The sequence below is a fragment of the Argopecten irradians genome, chromosome 5 (genome assembly GCF_041381155.1).
Source record: "Argopecten irradians isolate NY chromosome 5, Ai_NY, whole genome shotgun sequence".
NCBI lineage: Eukaryota > Metazoa > Mollusca > Bivalvia > Pectinida > Pectinidae > Argopecten > Argopecten irradians.
Genome location: NC_091138.1, coordinates 6,112,087 through 6,126,164, shown reverse-complemented (window position 1 = coordinate 6,126,164; position 14,078 = coordinate 6,112,087). Strand labels below are relative to the sequence as shown.

General features: G+C 38.9%; 1 protein-coding gene across 7 annotated transcripts in view; it reads left to right on the top strand.

Moving 5' to 3' along the window:
• The window catches only part of LOC138322727 (neuronal acetylcholine receptor subunit alpha-10-like), a 134,017-nt gene that overhangs the window by 62,906 nt on the left and 57,033 nt on the right, over window positions 1-14,078 (top strand). For all 7 annotated transcript variants that reach the window (XM_069266789.1, XM_069266793.1, XM_069266792.1 and 4 more), the window contains one exon: window positions 6,787-7,004. In XM_069266789.1, the coding sequence (XP_069122890.1) occupies window positions 6,787-7,004 (218 nt within the window). The remainder of the gene's footprint in view (window positions 1-6,786; window positions 7,005-14,078) is intronic.

The following is a 14,078-nucleotide window of genomic DNA, read 5'->3' as shown; positions in this document are numbered from 1 at the left end:
GCTCGATTAAATGTAATGCCCTCTATCTGATGACGTTCGGTATGATATGATGTCGATTAAATGTAATGCCCTCTATCTGATGACGTTCGGTATGATATGATGCTCGATTTAATGTAATGCCCTCTATCTGATGACGTTCGGTATGATATGATGTCCGATTAAATGTAATGCCCACTATTGATGACGTTCGGTATGATATGATGTCATATTAAATGTAATGCCCTCTATCTGATGACGTTCGGTATGATATGATGCTCGATTTAAATGTAATGCCCTCTATCTGATGACGTTCGGTATGATATGATGCTCGATTAAATGTAATGCCCTCTATCTGATGACGTTCGGTATGATATGATGTCCGATTAAATGTAATGCCCTCTATCTGATGACGTTCGTATGATATGATGCTCGATTAAATGTAATGCCCTCTATCTGATGACGTTCGGTATGATATGATGTCCGATTAAATGTAATGCCCCCTATCTGATGACGTTCGTATGATATGATGCGATAATGTAATGCCCTCTATCTGATGACGTTCGGTATGATATGATGTCCGATTACATGTAATGCCCACTATCTGATGACGTTCGGTATAATATGATGCCCGATTAAATGTAATGCCCTCTATCTGATGACGTTCGGTATCCATAATGTAATGTGCCCCTCTATCTGATGACGTTCGGTATGATATGATGTCCGATTAAATGTAATGCCCTCTATCTGATGACGTTCGGTATGATATGATGTCCGATTACATGTAATGCCCACTATCTGATGACGTTCGGTATAATATGATGCCCGATTAAATGTAATGCCCTCTATCTGATGACGTTCGGTATGACATAATGTCCGATTAAATGTAATGCCCACTATTTGATGACTTTCGGTATGATCTGATGCCCGATTAAATGTAATGCCCACTATCTGATGACGTTCGGTATGATATGATGCCCGATTAAATGTAATGCCCTCTATCTGATGACGTTCGGTATGATATGATGCCCGATTAAATGTAATGCCCTCTATCTGATGACGTTCGGTATGATATGATGCCCATGATGTGACGGTGCCGATAATGAAGTGGTGCCGGTTATAATTGTCTGCAGTAGGTGATGCCCCTATGTTGATGTAAAGGTCCATTATGGACATTGATGGTCATCAATGTAGCGTGTAATCGGCCGGAATCATCTTGTAGGCTCCTCAGCTGCCTCATTACACCACAAACAAGTCTGTGTCTAACACTACGTGCAAACCATAGGTTTAATTTGTGTTCGTGGAACGTTCAATTTTATCCGCGATTAGATAAACAGGAGAAGATCTAGTCTGTCCTGAATATCTATCGACCGGTTGGGAGAGATGTATGTATCTGTCTGTAAGTCTGTCTGTCTGCCCTGCTAGCACGCGCGCGTCTACTCCCCCTCCTCCCACAAACCTACACCACAGACATAGGCCAAACATACATATTAATAAATCCATAATATACTAATACATATATACCGCTGAACCATCATCTTTTAGATTAATGAGAACGTTGCTATCCTGTTTGATTACCGAAATGATTCATATATTCTTTTTTTTCAATTATAAGGAGCGTAGATAAGCAGTTTTAGCTAACTTAATGTCGACAAAACATTTTGAGTAGGAAATAGTCTTCGATGGCCTAGGGTTTTGGAAAGGTATAATTTACATAATGTTCTGTCCAGTCAGTCGAGTGATCTGAACATGTACCAACTGTATTCACCATGCAACATGTCATAGGAGTAACTGGTATGGTGCTGAGGCATCCCGAAAGTCGGAGTCAATTGGGCGAGAAACAGTTTGCTCAACAGTGTATCCATACAATACACATAGTTGTTTACATCACGTATGACAAGAACGATGCCCGGAGCGCTCCACAACAAAGCATTACACCTAGATGCCACAACAACATAAAGTAAACAGATACGTGGCTCATCAGGCGTTATATTAAGGTTACTAATTTGGGTAAATGGAAAGGTTTGAGCATAGGATTTCATAGACTTTAATGGCATACAGTGATGATATAATATAACTGCATGTAACCTGCCTTGTCCATGAATGGTCACTTTTAATTATTGATTGTCCTTGTAACTTCGCCGTTGTCATGATTACGATAGTCTTGGACAACATCATATTTCACAAAATTATCCTTTTCACTGATCATATTGTCAGGTCTTATGACGCTACCTTCACGGCTTCTTTTGTCGGTACTGCTGATGTCATTGAATGACGTCATCATTTCTGTCATAGGTTCTCTGCAATGTTTCGTGGTATCGCGCTGGGTTTCCTAACATTGGTGCACGACTCTCGTTGACGTTGGCCGTACTAAAGCTTAAGTAAACAGTGTAGCACGTACATTGATTTGTTATGTGTAAGTGGTTGATTAACGTGCACTCTGAGCAGATATTGGATTGTTAAGAACTTTTACACAAATTAGACCTGCTTGATCTTCATTAGGCATACAGCTGGGAAATTTCACTCCATATAGTACAATTTTGGTTTCGTCGGTGCATTTACTAATGGAAATACTGACACAGAGTAATGTTTACCCAAATCTCATGGCTTTTGAACACTTCCTTGTGATAAGGGCTGAAAGGTGTCCATTCTATATAATACCATTGTTAACGAAATTTATCTGAAAACAAATTAATTAAACTATTACATTTCAATAACCTTTGAAAGGGATATACAATATAAAGTAAATCGACACATGTAATGCATATAGTGTGCTATTTCAAACATATTTGTTCAACTAATTTTGTATATTATAGACGAAAGTTAAATATTAAATCCAATTGTTAAGCGTGAGAATTAATCACAGCATGAGACCAGAACCAGGCTGTGGGTTTAGCCTAGTATTCGCTTGTTTACCCGCATGTATTGCCAACATTCCTCCATTCTTCTCAACATGTACGCTCTGAAATCTTTCTGTGTATTCCTTAAACAGTTGTGTTAAAATCCTTTCAGGATATGTACAAAGGCATTTAAATATAGGGTGGTATCGATTCGCGGTGGTGAGGTCGTGAGAACTGTTGAAGGGTGCGGATTGAGGATACAGGGAGGGAGTACAATATATATATATACCAACACAATGCTACACTGCAAACACAGGAGAGCATCTAAGGTCTCATTACAGTTAAAAAACAGAATCTTTGACTTACCGGGATATTGGTTTTAACTGCAATATTGATTTTAATCATTGTCAGTAACACAAAGTAAACTTGTGGATCTTTATGTGTTTCTTCTCCGACAAACTTACAAGGACAATTGGACCGTGGTCGTTGTTTATTGAAGTAGTTTAAGATATTTATAGTATAGAATAGCGGAACTAACGTATGAATGTCTTCCGTTTGCATAACATTTTCTAAACAGATCTTATCATCAGTACTTTTACGATCAAACAACCAAAGAATTGGTTTTGTTTTCATTCACTCTTTTTTCAGTCTTTAGATACATTTACTTGCATGTACCATTCCCCAAGAAGAAGCTTAATCTGTATTTAATTTATCGTCAGAAACGCGCGGAACTATGTCACTAACTTATAATATCGGATACACAAAATGAAGCTGTTAAATTCTGTGGCTGCTTCTTTGCCACAAACGGCTGTTGAGTATTTCGCGTCTTGTCATTAGGTCATTCTTTAGTATGTTGTTGTAGACTCTGACGTAAGAACATTTAGTCCTTCTGTTATAATGGTCTGTACTGCTCTGTATCGAGGCTTTCTGTTAATTTGCTTTAGATATAACATTTATTTTCTTTCCGCTACCTTATAGTTTCATCATTTGAAAAAAAGTAAATTATCGTCCCAATGTTCCATAATATTAACCTCAACATAGTATCATCTTCCGTGTCATAGCTGAGCAATGGTACAGACAGGTAGTCCATGGTAAGATTTAGTTAGTATTCATTGAAGTCACATTGTTTGCTATGTAAAAGTGTATCCAATCTTTTCATAAATAGCATGATATAATTAAGCCAAAAATTCATTGATAAAATTGTGATTTCTCCCATATTTAGGAGACAATCTGCCTCCGTTTTGCATGCAGCTGAACGCTGCAGGCAAATCGTGATATTTCATATATACTCGAGACAGACACATTTTGTGAATGATAGATTCAGAAGGGACGCTGAAGTGTACATAAGTAAGAACAATTATACTGTTATTACATAGTTGATCCCCTGGATCTTGTGAACATTAAAATGGTGTACGGAAAGAATCCTAAGGATCATACCAGCTCTAAAATGGCGAATGATTCCTGCTGAATAATTCAGAGACCTAAGTGTCGTTTTCCTTCAGCATAGCCGGTTTTATCAAACTAGATGAATCAGCAAACTGGCGGGGTATGATGTCGGCGTATAACCAAACTTATTAATCTGATAATATTTAATACTGTTTTGCATTACTTGAATGTAGTCGGCGTAATATATGCCACCGCGGTGCTTGGCTTTCGTGTGAGCGGGGCGAGCAACCAGCGGTGAACGTAGAAAAGCCCATTACGCACAGCTAAGGTATCGATTTTAAACTTGAGCGAACGTCAAGTGACACACATTTCATTATAGTCAGCATACTTCTACAGCTGTGTGCGTTTGATGTGTCTTCAAAGTGGGAGGATCTGTAAAACAAAAGCCTAATTAAATTTCACGCTTCATTGATCACCGGTACGACACAGTAGATTTACTGGAGAGTGTAATGCACATGTTACTATATCAATTGACATTGACTGTACTCAATTACAATAACGTTTTATTATAATTTACTTAAACGACTGAATTACAAATGTTAACAATAGCTAAAGCTTTGAATACAGTGCTTTATTGAGGCATTACATTACTATTCTGAACGTTGATATCCCGCTAACCTTCCTTCTATAAATATTTAAAATGTTTGCATTATGCTGATCTGACCTCAGATGTAATGTGAGAAAATGTAGTGTGTAAATATAATTTATTTGTTTTCAAATGCGTTTATTGTCGATATATCTTTTAATGTACTGAAAACACTGTACAAAGGTAACACTTACCAATTACAGCTGTCATACATATTAAAATTGTCCTAATTGTAGGACGGTTGATAGTTTCCTCTTTTTCTTATTTCATATGTTCTACATAATAGCTACATAGGTGGTCTGTAAATGTGAGTCATATATTATAAAGCGGTGATCATATAATATAAATATGACATTAATATCCAATCGTTTGAGTTTGTGTTAAAAAAAACTTAATCCGAAAGCATATATAGTCTATGGAACAATAATTTATTTCAATTTTGTATCGTGTGACGGTCAGTATATCCGCCGAAGTTAAGATAGCCACCGAAACAGGTCTTGTTGGCCATTCCAATTAACAGAAAATGCTTTTTAATACAAAATCATAATAAGCTCAGCCAATAATGTGATTAGTTAGTAGTTTTGACTGTTGTGTGTCTCCGATGCCGAAGGCAAGGCAATAATGAACGATACAATAACAGCAATCATCAATTCGGTCAATTCTCTGACAAATATGATTGAATCATATTTTTTTTCCAGTGGTGTATAGATGTTTGATGCTGCAGCCTAAAATGTACATGTAAATGGACACGTGACAAAATCTGGCGCCAAAGTGTATCATATGCTATATATATTACTGTGATTGACACTTGCTTCAGTATGACTTTCTGTTACCATAACTACCAGTTCATCTAAGGTCCGTTAAGTGCACGAATAACAAAAACCCGAAATCTTCATCGACAAGAACATATGAAAATCCCATTATAATTTTTTTTGTTTACATAAGACATGCGAACTTGTATGTAGCTATATATCTATCATTACGTCCCTCCTAGTGCTACTAGAATCTCGTACAACCCTCTCACAGCACCTAGATTTTGCAACAACAAAAAAACCCATCATATACCTAATGGATTTCAAACATTGTTATTGTTTGGCACTTCATACACCAAAAATGTCTATTAAAAATATTTTATCGAAGTGTAAAACCACTTCCTGTTGAAACATTAGGACAGACATGCTGAAGACCTCAAGTACCATTAGTGATTTCGTTAAAGCGCATCGATAAGACTTTCAGACCGTTTAGCATATTTGTTATGACTGCCTTGATATGGAAAATGCTCAAATGGACGTCCTTGTCTTGTCATTTATCATCATGTATTCTATCCTTCCCAGCGCAAAAACGTGGCCATGGATATTCTGTATCCATGGTAATACCGAAGGTTTGATCAACGACCCTTACTTTCACATCCCTCCGCCCAATTAATATCAATACCATATTACACCATTGACAACAGCTTTATTTCATTCACAGCGCTTTTACATTATCCTCCTCAATCCCGCAGTCGTTACCAGCGCGTACATCTGCAAAGGTGGCCTTGACCTTTTTCCTTTCACAACAAATGAAAAATTTTGATCCTTTTAGACAACTGTTGTCCTAAAACTTTCTTCATTCAAATGATCTGATTTAGACATAAAATAACAGGCATAAGTTATATATATATATATATACATATATAATAGCAGTAATTTTCACTGTGTTACACTTGTGATCAACACAGCATCATTATACACTGTGTACTGACTGTTCTGTTAATTTTGGCGGTGTTGTAACATATTTAGTAGAAAGCAAGGCCGTAACGTAATCGTTGCCCAATTGGTATTTATTAGAAAGAGTATGGCACTTTATAAAGCACATTGTTTTTAACCAAGCATGTTGTTATCAATAACTTAAACATTGTTCTGATGACGACCTTGACCTATTTTATGCTCATTACAGGAACACACCAACATCGCCATCACTTCCCGGAGCTGTTTTCCGAGGAGGACCGACTCATCAAATACCTGCTCCGGATCAACTCTGTACGGTCGCAGTACAGCAGGCCTGTGCTGAATTATACTGATTCTGTGAACGTGAAATTCGGATTACAACTTATACAAATCATGGACCTTAACGAACGGGACCAAGTGCTCACTCTGAACGTCTGGTCGCATTACGTAAGTACTATATTTATGTGCGTCACATTGGGGTATGAAACAAAGGTATCATGGTGTGATAAGAGTACAATCCTGGGTAGCACTTTCGCATAACGTATCTGAAGCTTTGAGTTAATTATGGTAATATACACTAGTATATAGTTTCTCCACTGTGTAGACCGTTGGTCTTTAGATGGCCATGTTCCATGATGCAAAGCGCATACTAGAAAATTGCCTGGAAAACATGTAACTTGGTCATATATAATCACAAAAACGGAATTTCTAGGTGTTTCCAGTGTGATTAATGGAATGCAATGGGAGAAGAACAATTTAATGATTTCGCTTGATAGAATTTTTCATTTGATTTGTATAGTGCAGTGAGAAAGATTTCAAACCTTTCAGAAAAAACAAGAATTTGACGTCATACGTAATAGCGTTACGATATCGGACAATTCGCATTTGTATTAACATTAGTATGATCCTAATGCATTTTATACGGAGTCCTTGAAAATTAATTTTTAAAACTACGCTTAAATATGTTTATTATCATCGGAAAAGAGAGTTTATTATTATTTCTGACACATGCACGATAACAATGAAATATGTTTGTAATTTGTAATTCTTCTTATCCCGGTTTGATTTGGATCTTATTAATGTGATTTATATTCTATATATTAAATAAATCAATGTGGCCAGCTGAAATGACAATAATTTTAGAAATTGTATCCACCAGGCAAGACCAACCGTGGTCCCTATATTTAAGACGGAGTCACAGAGTAACATTGCTCTTCTATTGCCATGTCTCCATGGTGCCAGTGAACTTTGTATGTAGAAAGCTACTTTAGGGGATGTCCAGGCTAGTTGTGGTATTATATCATGAACAATTTGTAACTAGATACAGAAACCCAAATACAGATATGATCTTAAATGTCATTCTGTTGGATAGAATGACTTCGGGGGTTGTACGTAAGCATGACCGGTAGATCACATGACTATCGTGGTGTGTACAATTCTAAGTACATATATGTAAATTGTATACTTATATGTAAGGGAAACCCTCTCCTTATTCATAAACTATTGCTTTGTTATCAAAGCTGACGTTTCATTTCCTGTCTTGGCCCGTGCACAGACAGCGTTCAAGTCGGGGATATGACCAGAGACGGACCCGTCATATAAACGATGATAAATCCAATTACAACTAGAACCTAGCGCTCCAACCCTCATCCCTTTCGATTGAAGTCTGTTCTCGGGAACTATGGTTGGCCGGAGAGCCCTGTTCCGTCATCCGTCGCTTGGAAAACTCCTTGGACAATCACTTCTCGGACAGAGAACCTAGACATATCCACGTTTGCTTAGACATACACCAGGAAAAGTTGTTATGGTCAATCACGTACACGCAAGCACGTGCCATGTTGGTGGTCATCCAACTATACAGTAAACGATACCAAAGGCACGGAGTCTGTGGTCAGTCACGCGGATACCTCAGGGATACTTTCGACACGCCATCGGTTGTCAATCACGCGATCTTGGATGGAGACCATTTGAACGGCTATGGTGGTCAGTTACCTACCGTATGCCTATTAATTTCCCTTTTCGAAAGCAATGCCCGAAACATATATTAACAAACGTCATTTGACAAAATACCCTTCGTTTATACTTCGTATAAAGGGTTCTGTGTTTCCAAAAATTCCCAATGTAATTCATAAAACAATTTTTACATTTATCATTTTAAATAAGGGTACTAGCAAATTACACAGACAAATACCCTTTGAGACAAACTTGAAAATCTGTTCTGGAAATGTTGAACAAAGCATATAGGGGCTTAATACGACAGATATCACGACACCAAATATCTTGTATGACGTCATTCTTGACACCAATTATTTTGTATGATGTCACGACACCAAATATTTAGTATGATGAAAATAAAGACGCAAAATGTCTTGTATGACTCACATATTAGTTAAAGTAAGATTTGCCACTATGTGTGTTGTTGGACGCTACATGTGTCAAATGACTCCAGACTTGACGCAGTGCCTGTCGGGCGACGCTGGGCGTGACGCTACATGTGTCAGATGACTCCAGACTTAACGCAGTGCCTGTCGGGCGACGCTGGGCGTGACGCTACATGTGTCAAATGACTCCAGACTTGACGCAGTGCCTGTCGGGCGACGCTGGGCGTGACGCTACATGTGTCAGATGACACCAGACTTGACGCAGTGCCTGTCGGGCGACGCTGGGCGTGACGGTATGTGTGGTTTACAATGCTAACAATAACCGTTGAACAGATACGGCATGTTTCCGCATTATGCTACAAACAAGTAGGCTAACATAATAAACAACAGTCTGTGAGATATGAATTTGATTACTCACCACGCTTCCAACACCATTTTACATAATACATTGCACGAAGCCAAAAATAAAACATGAAACATACATATGATAGCGTTTCAATTGAATGCTCAGTCCGATTATACTGGTAATGTAAAACATACATGCGTCCACCTGTCTGTTATAAGTACGCCTGTATCTAGTGCTATGTTCCTTTAGAGAAAAGTTCGGCAAGCATCTTGATGAACACTTGTATTGACGGGATCTATATCCCTATATATAAATACCACCTGCCATCCAATGGCAGTTATGGTGTAAAACAGTTCACACATGTCCCGCGGTAGGCCAACTGGCCGTATTGTTAGGCCCGGCAGGCTAACACATGTTTGCTTATTTGTAGTAAAACTCTGACCCTCATGCCTTATTGACAATGGTGATATATATGTGCTGATGAATACCAGGTGTTGCCGCTTAAATCCACAAAACAGGTTTTGTACTGCCTCGCTAATGCGTAATACTACATTTCTGGTTTATATGGGGAATTCCGTAATGTCGAATCTAATCATGTATAATTCTTACGTTTGATGTTTTCAATGGCATCTGAAATCCGCCACAATATTCGCCTCTGATGTTCCATTCTGCACTAGAAAGTATAAAGTGATAAATGTTTGCTGTGTTGCTCATCTCTGTAATTGTCGTTTCTTATTTAGCACACTATTTGTGCGTGCTAGTATTATTTTTTACTCCGGTTAAAGGTTCTAATTCTGGTTATGATTTTTTTAATGTTGGCTGTAGTAATAAATCGTTGATCCTTTGTTAACTTTTGGTTTTGATGATCTGTTTGATTTTGTTTTTGTATTTAAGGGATTATTGACAATGATTGTTAAAGTTTTGAATCTTGATGTCTACTTTGGTAGCTCTCTCATGGTACAATTAATTTTATAAAATTATTTTTAATGATGTTATGATGTCGTCTCTCTGGTAACTGATGGTTTATAGATCTGTTGATGTACCTCTGCTTGTGCTGCTATATCTGTTGATGTACCTCTGCTTGTGCTGCTACATCTGTTGATGTACCTCTGCTTGTGCTGCTATATCTGTTGATGTACCTCTGCTTGTGCTGCTATATCTGTTGATGTACCTCTGCTTGTGCTGCTATATCTGTTGATGTACCTCTGCTTGTGCTGCTATATCTGTTGATGTACCTCTGCTTGTGCTGCTATATCTGTTGATGTACCTCTGCTTGTGCTGCTATATCTGTTGATGTACCTCTGCTTGTGCTGCTATATCTGTTGATGTACCTCTGCTTGTGCTGCTATATCTGTTGATGTACCTCTGCTTGTGCTGCTACATCTGTTGATGTACCTCTGCTTGTGCTGCTATATCTGTTGATGTACCTCTGCTTGTGCTGCTATATCTGTTGATGTACCTCTCCTTATGCTGCTATATCTGTTGATTCCTCTGCTTGTGCTGCTATATCTGTTGATGTACCTCTGCTGTGCTGCTATATCTGTTGATGTACTCTGCTTGTGCTGCTATATCTGTTGATGATGTACCCTGCTTGTGCTGCTATATCTGTTGATGTACCTCTGCTTGTGCTGCTGTATATCTGTGTGATGTACCTCTGCTTGTGCTGCTATATCTGTTGATGTACCTCTGCTTGTGCTGCTATATCTGTTGATGTACCTCTGCTTGTGCTGCTATATCTTGTTGTTGTGTCTTACGTTGATGTACCTGCTTGTGCTGCTATATCTGTTGATGTACCTCTGCTTGTGCTGCTATATCTGTTGATGTACCTCTGCTTGTGCTGCTATATCTGTTGATGTACCTCTGCTTTGTGCTGCTATATCTGTTGATGTACCTCTGCTTGTGCTGCTATATCTGTTGATGTACCTCTGCTTGTGCTGCTATATCTGTGCTCTGCTTGTGCTGCTATATCTGTTGATGTACCTCTGCTTGTGCTGCTATATCTGTTGATGTACCTCTGCTTGTGCTGCTATATCTGTTGATGTACCTCTGCTTGTGCTGCTATATCTGTTGATGTACCTCTGCTTGTGCTGCTATATCTGTTGATGTACCTCTGCTTGTGCTGCTATATCTGTTGATGTACCTCTGCTTGTGCTGCTATATCTGTTGATGTACCTCTGCTTGTGCTGCTATATCTGTTGATGTACCTCTGCTTGTGCTGCTATATCTGTTGATGTACCTCTGCTTGTGCTGCTATATCTGTTGATGTACCTCTGCTTGTGCTGCTATATCTGTTGATGTACCTCTGCTTGTGCTGCTATATCTGTTGATGTACCTCTGCTTGTGCTGCTATATCTGTTGATGTACCTCTGCTTGTGCTGCTATATCTCTGTTGATGTACCTCTGCTTGTGCTGCTATATCTGTTGATGTACCTCTGCTTGTGCTGCTATATCTGTTGATGTACCTCTGCTTGTGCTGCTCTGCTGCTGTTCTATATCTGTTGATGTACCTCTGCTTGTGCTGCTATATCTGTTGATGTACCTCTGCTTGTGCTGCTATATCTGTTGATGTACCTCTGCTTGTGCTGCTATATCTGTTGATGTACCTCTGCTTGTGCTGCTATATCTGTTGATGTACCTCTGCTTGTGCTGCTATATCTGTTGATGTACCTCTGCTTGTGCTGCTATATCTGTTGATGTACCTCTGCTTGTGCTGCTATATCTGTTGATGTACCTCTGCTTGTGCTGCTATATCTGTTGATGTACCTCTGCTTGTGCTTCTATATCTGTGATGTATGTACCTCTGCTTGTGCTGCTATATCTGTTGATGTACCTCTGCTTGTGCTGCTATATCTGTTGATGTACCTCTGCTTGTGCTGCTATATCTGTTGATGTACCTGCTGTCTGCTATATCTGTTGATGTACCTCTGCTTGTGCTGCTATATCTGTTGATGTACCTCTGCTTGTGCTGCTATATCTGTTGATGTACCTCTGCTTGTGCTGCTATATCTGTTGATGTACCTCTGCTTGTGCTGCTATATCTGTTGATGTACCTCTGCTTGTGCTGCTATATCTGTTGATGTACCTCTGCTTGTGCTGCTATATCTGTTGATGTACCTCTGCTTGTGCTGCTATATCTGTTGATGTACCTCTGCTTGTGCTGCTATATCTGTTGATGTACCTCTGCTTGTGCTGCTATATCTGTTGATGTACCTCTGCTTGTGCTGCTATATCTGTTGATGTACCTCTGCTTGTGCTGCTATATCTGTTGATGTACCTCTGCTTGTGCTGCTATATCTGTTGATGTACCTCTGCTTGTGCTGCTATATCTGTTGATGTACCTCTGCTTGTGCTGCTGAATCTGTTGATGTACCTCTGCTTGTGCTGCTATATCTGTTGATGTACCTCTGCTTGTGCTGCTATATCTGTTGATGTACCTCTGCTTGTGCTGCTATATCTGTTGATGTACCTCTGCTTGTGCTGCTATATCTGTTGATGTACCTCTGCTTGTGCTGCTATATCTGTTGATGTACCTCTGCTTGTGCTGCTATATCTGTTGATGTACCTCTGCTTGTGCTGCTATATCTGTTGATGTACCACTGCTTGTGCTGCTATATCTGTTGATGTACCTCTGCTTGTGCTGCTATATCTGTTGATGTACCTCTGCTTGTGCTGCTATATCTGTTGATGTACCTCTGCTTGTGCTGCTATATCTGTTGATGTACCTCTGCTTGTGCTGCTATATCTGTTGATGTACCTCTGCTTGTGCTGCTATATCTGTTGATGTACCTCTGCTTGTGCTGCTATATCTGTTGATGTACCTCTGCTTGTGCTGCTATATCTGTTGATGTACCTCTGCTTGTGCTGCTATATCTGTTGATGTACCTCTGCTTGTGCTGCTATATCTGTTGATGTACCTCTGCTTGTGCTGCTATATCTGTTGATGTACCTCTGCTTGTGCTGCTATATCTGTTGATGTACCTCTGCTTGTGCTGCTATATCTGTTGATGTACCTCTGCTTGTGCTGCTATATCTGTTGATGTACCTCTGCTTGTGCTGCTGAATCTGTTGATGTACCTCTGCTTGTGCTGCTATATCTGTTGATGTACCACTGCTTGTGCTGCTATATACGTCTGCGTATAATATTCGTCTTAGAAGGAACGACTTATTCCAATTACCCCCATTTACAGTAATGATTGCTATGCTGATTCATGTTTGTGATATCCACTTCTTTAATGTCCCTTTGATTGATCATTTCTATTGCCGTAGCTCATTACATTTTACACTGACGATGTTATAATTGTTCCTTCACTTATCATGCTAATTTGTCATGTGTTTCCCTATGGAATCAATGACCATCAGACCCTCCTACAATTTGTTTCAGCTCTCAGATTTATTTTAACAAGCCATGAACGAATGGTAATTGAGATGTGAAGGACTGTCTTTGTGAGGGCAATTTAGATGGTGACAAAGTACTGTTTAAATAAGTACTAGTATCAGTAACACAAATGCTATAATTTTGTAATCATGGCACAAATTATGGAAACTTTTTCGAGTCAATACTGTTATGGCATTGCTGGTTTAATCTAAGTGGGATATTCGTGAGTGAAGAGCAACACCGAATTACAGACACAACGCCAAAATAACTCGCTATTTTCGCCATTTATCATTACCTATTCTCATCCTTTTTAATGCCATATGGAAATAAACTATTTAAAACAATTACTATATAGAATGTTAATATGCCGACTGCAGTAAGTGACAATGAAAATTACAAATTACAGTTATAAGGATAAG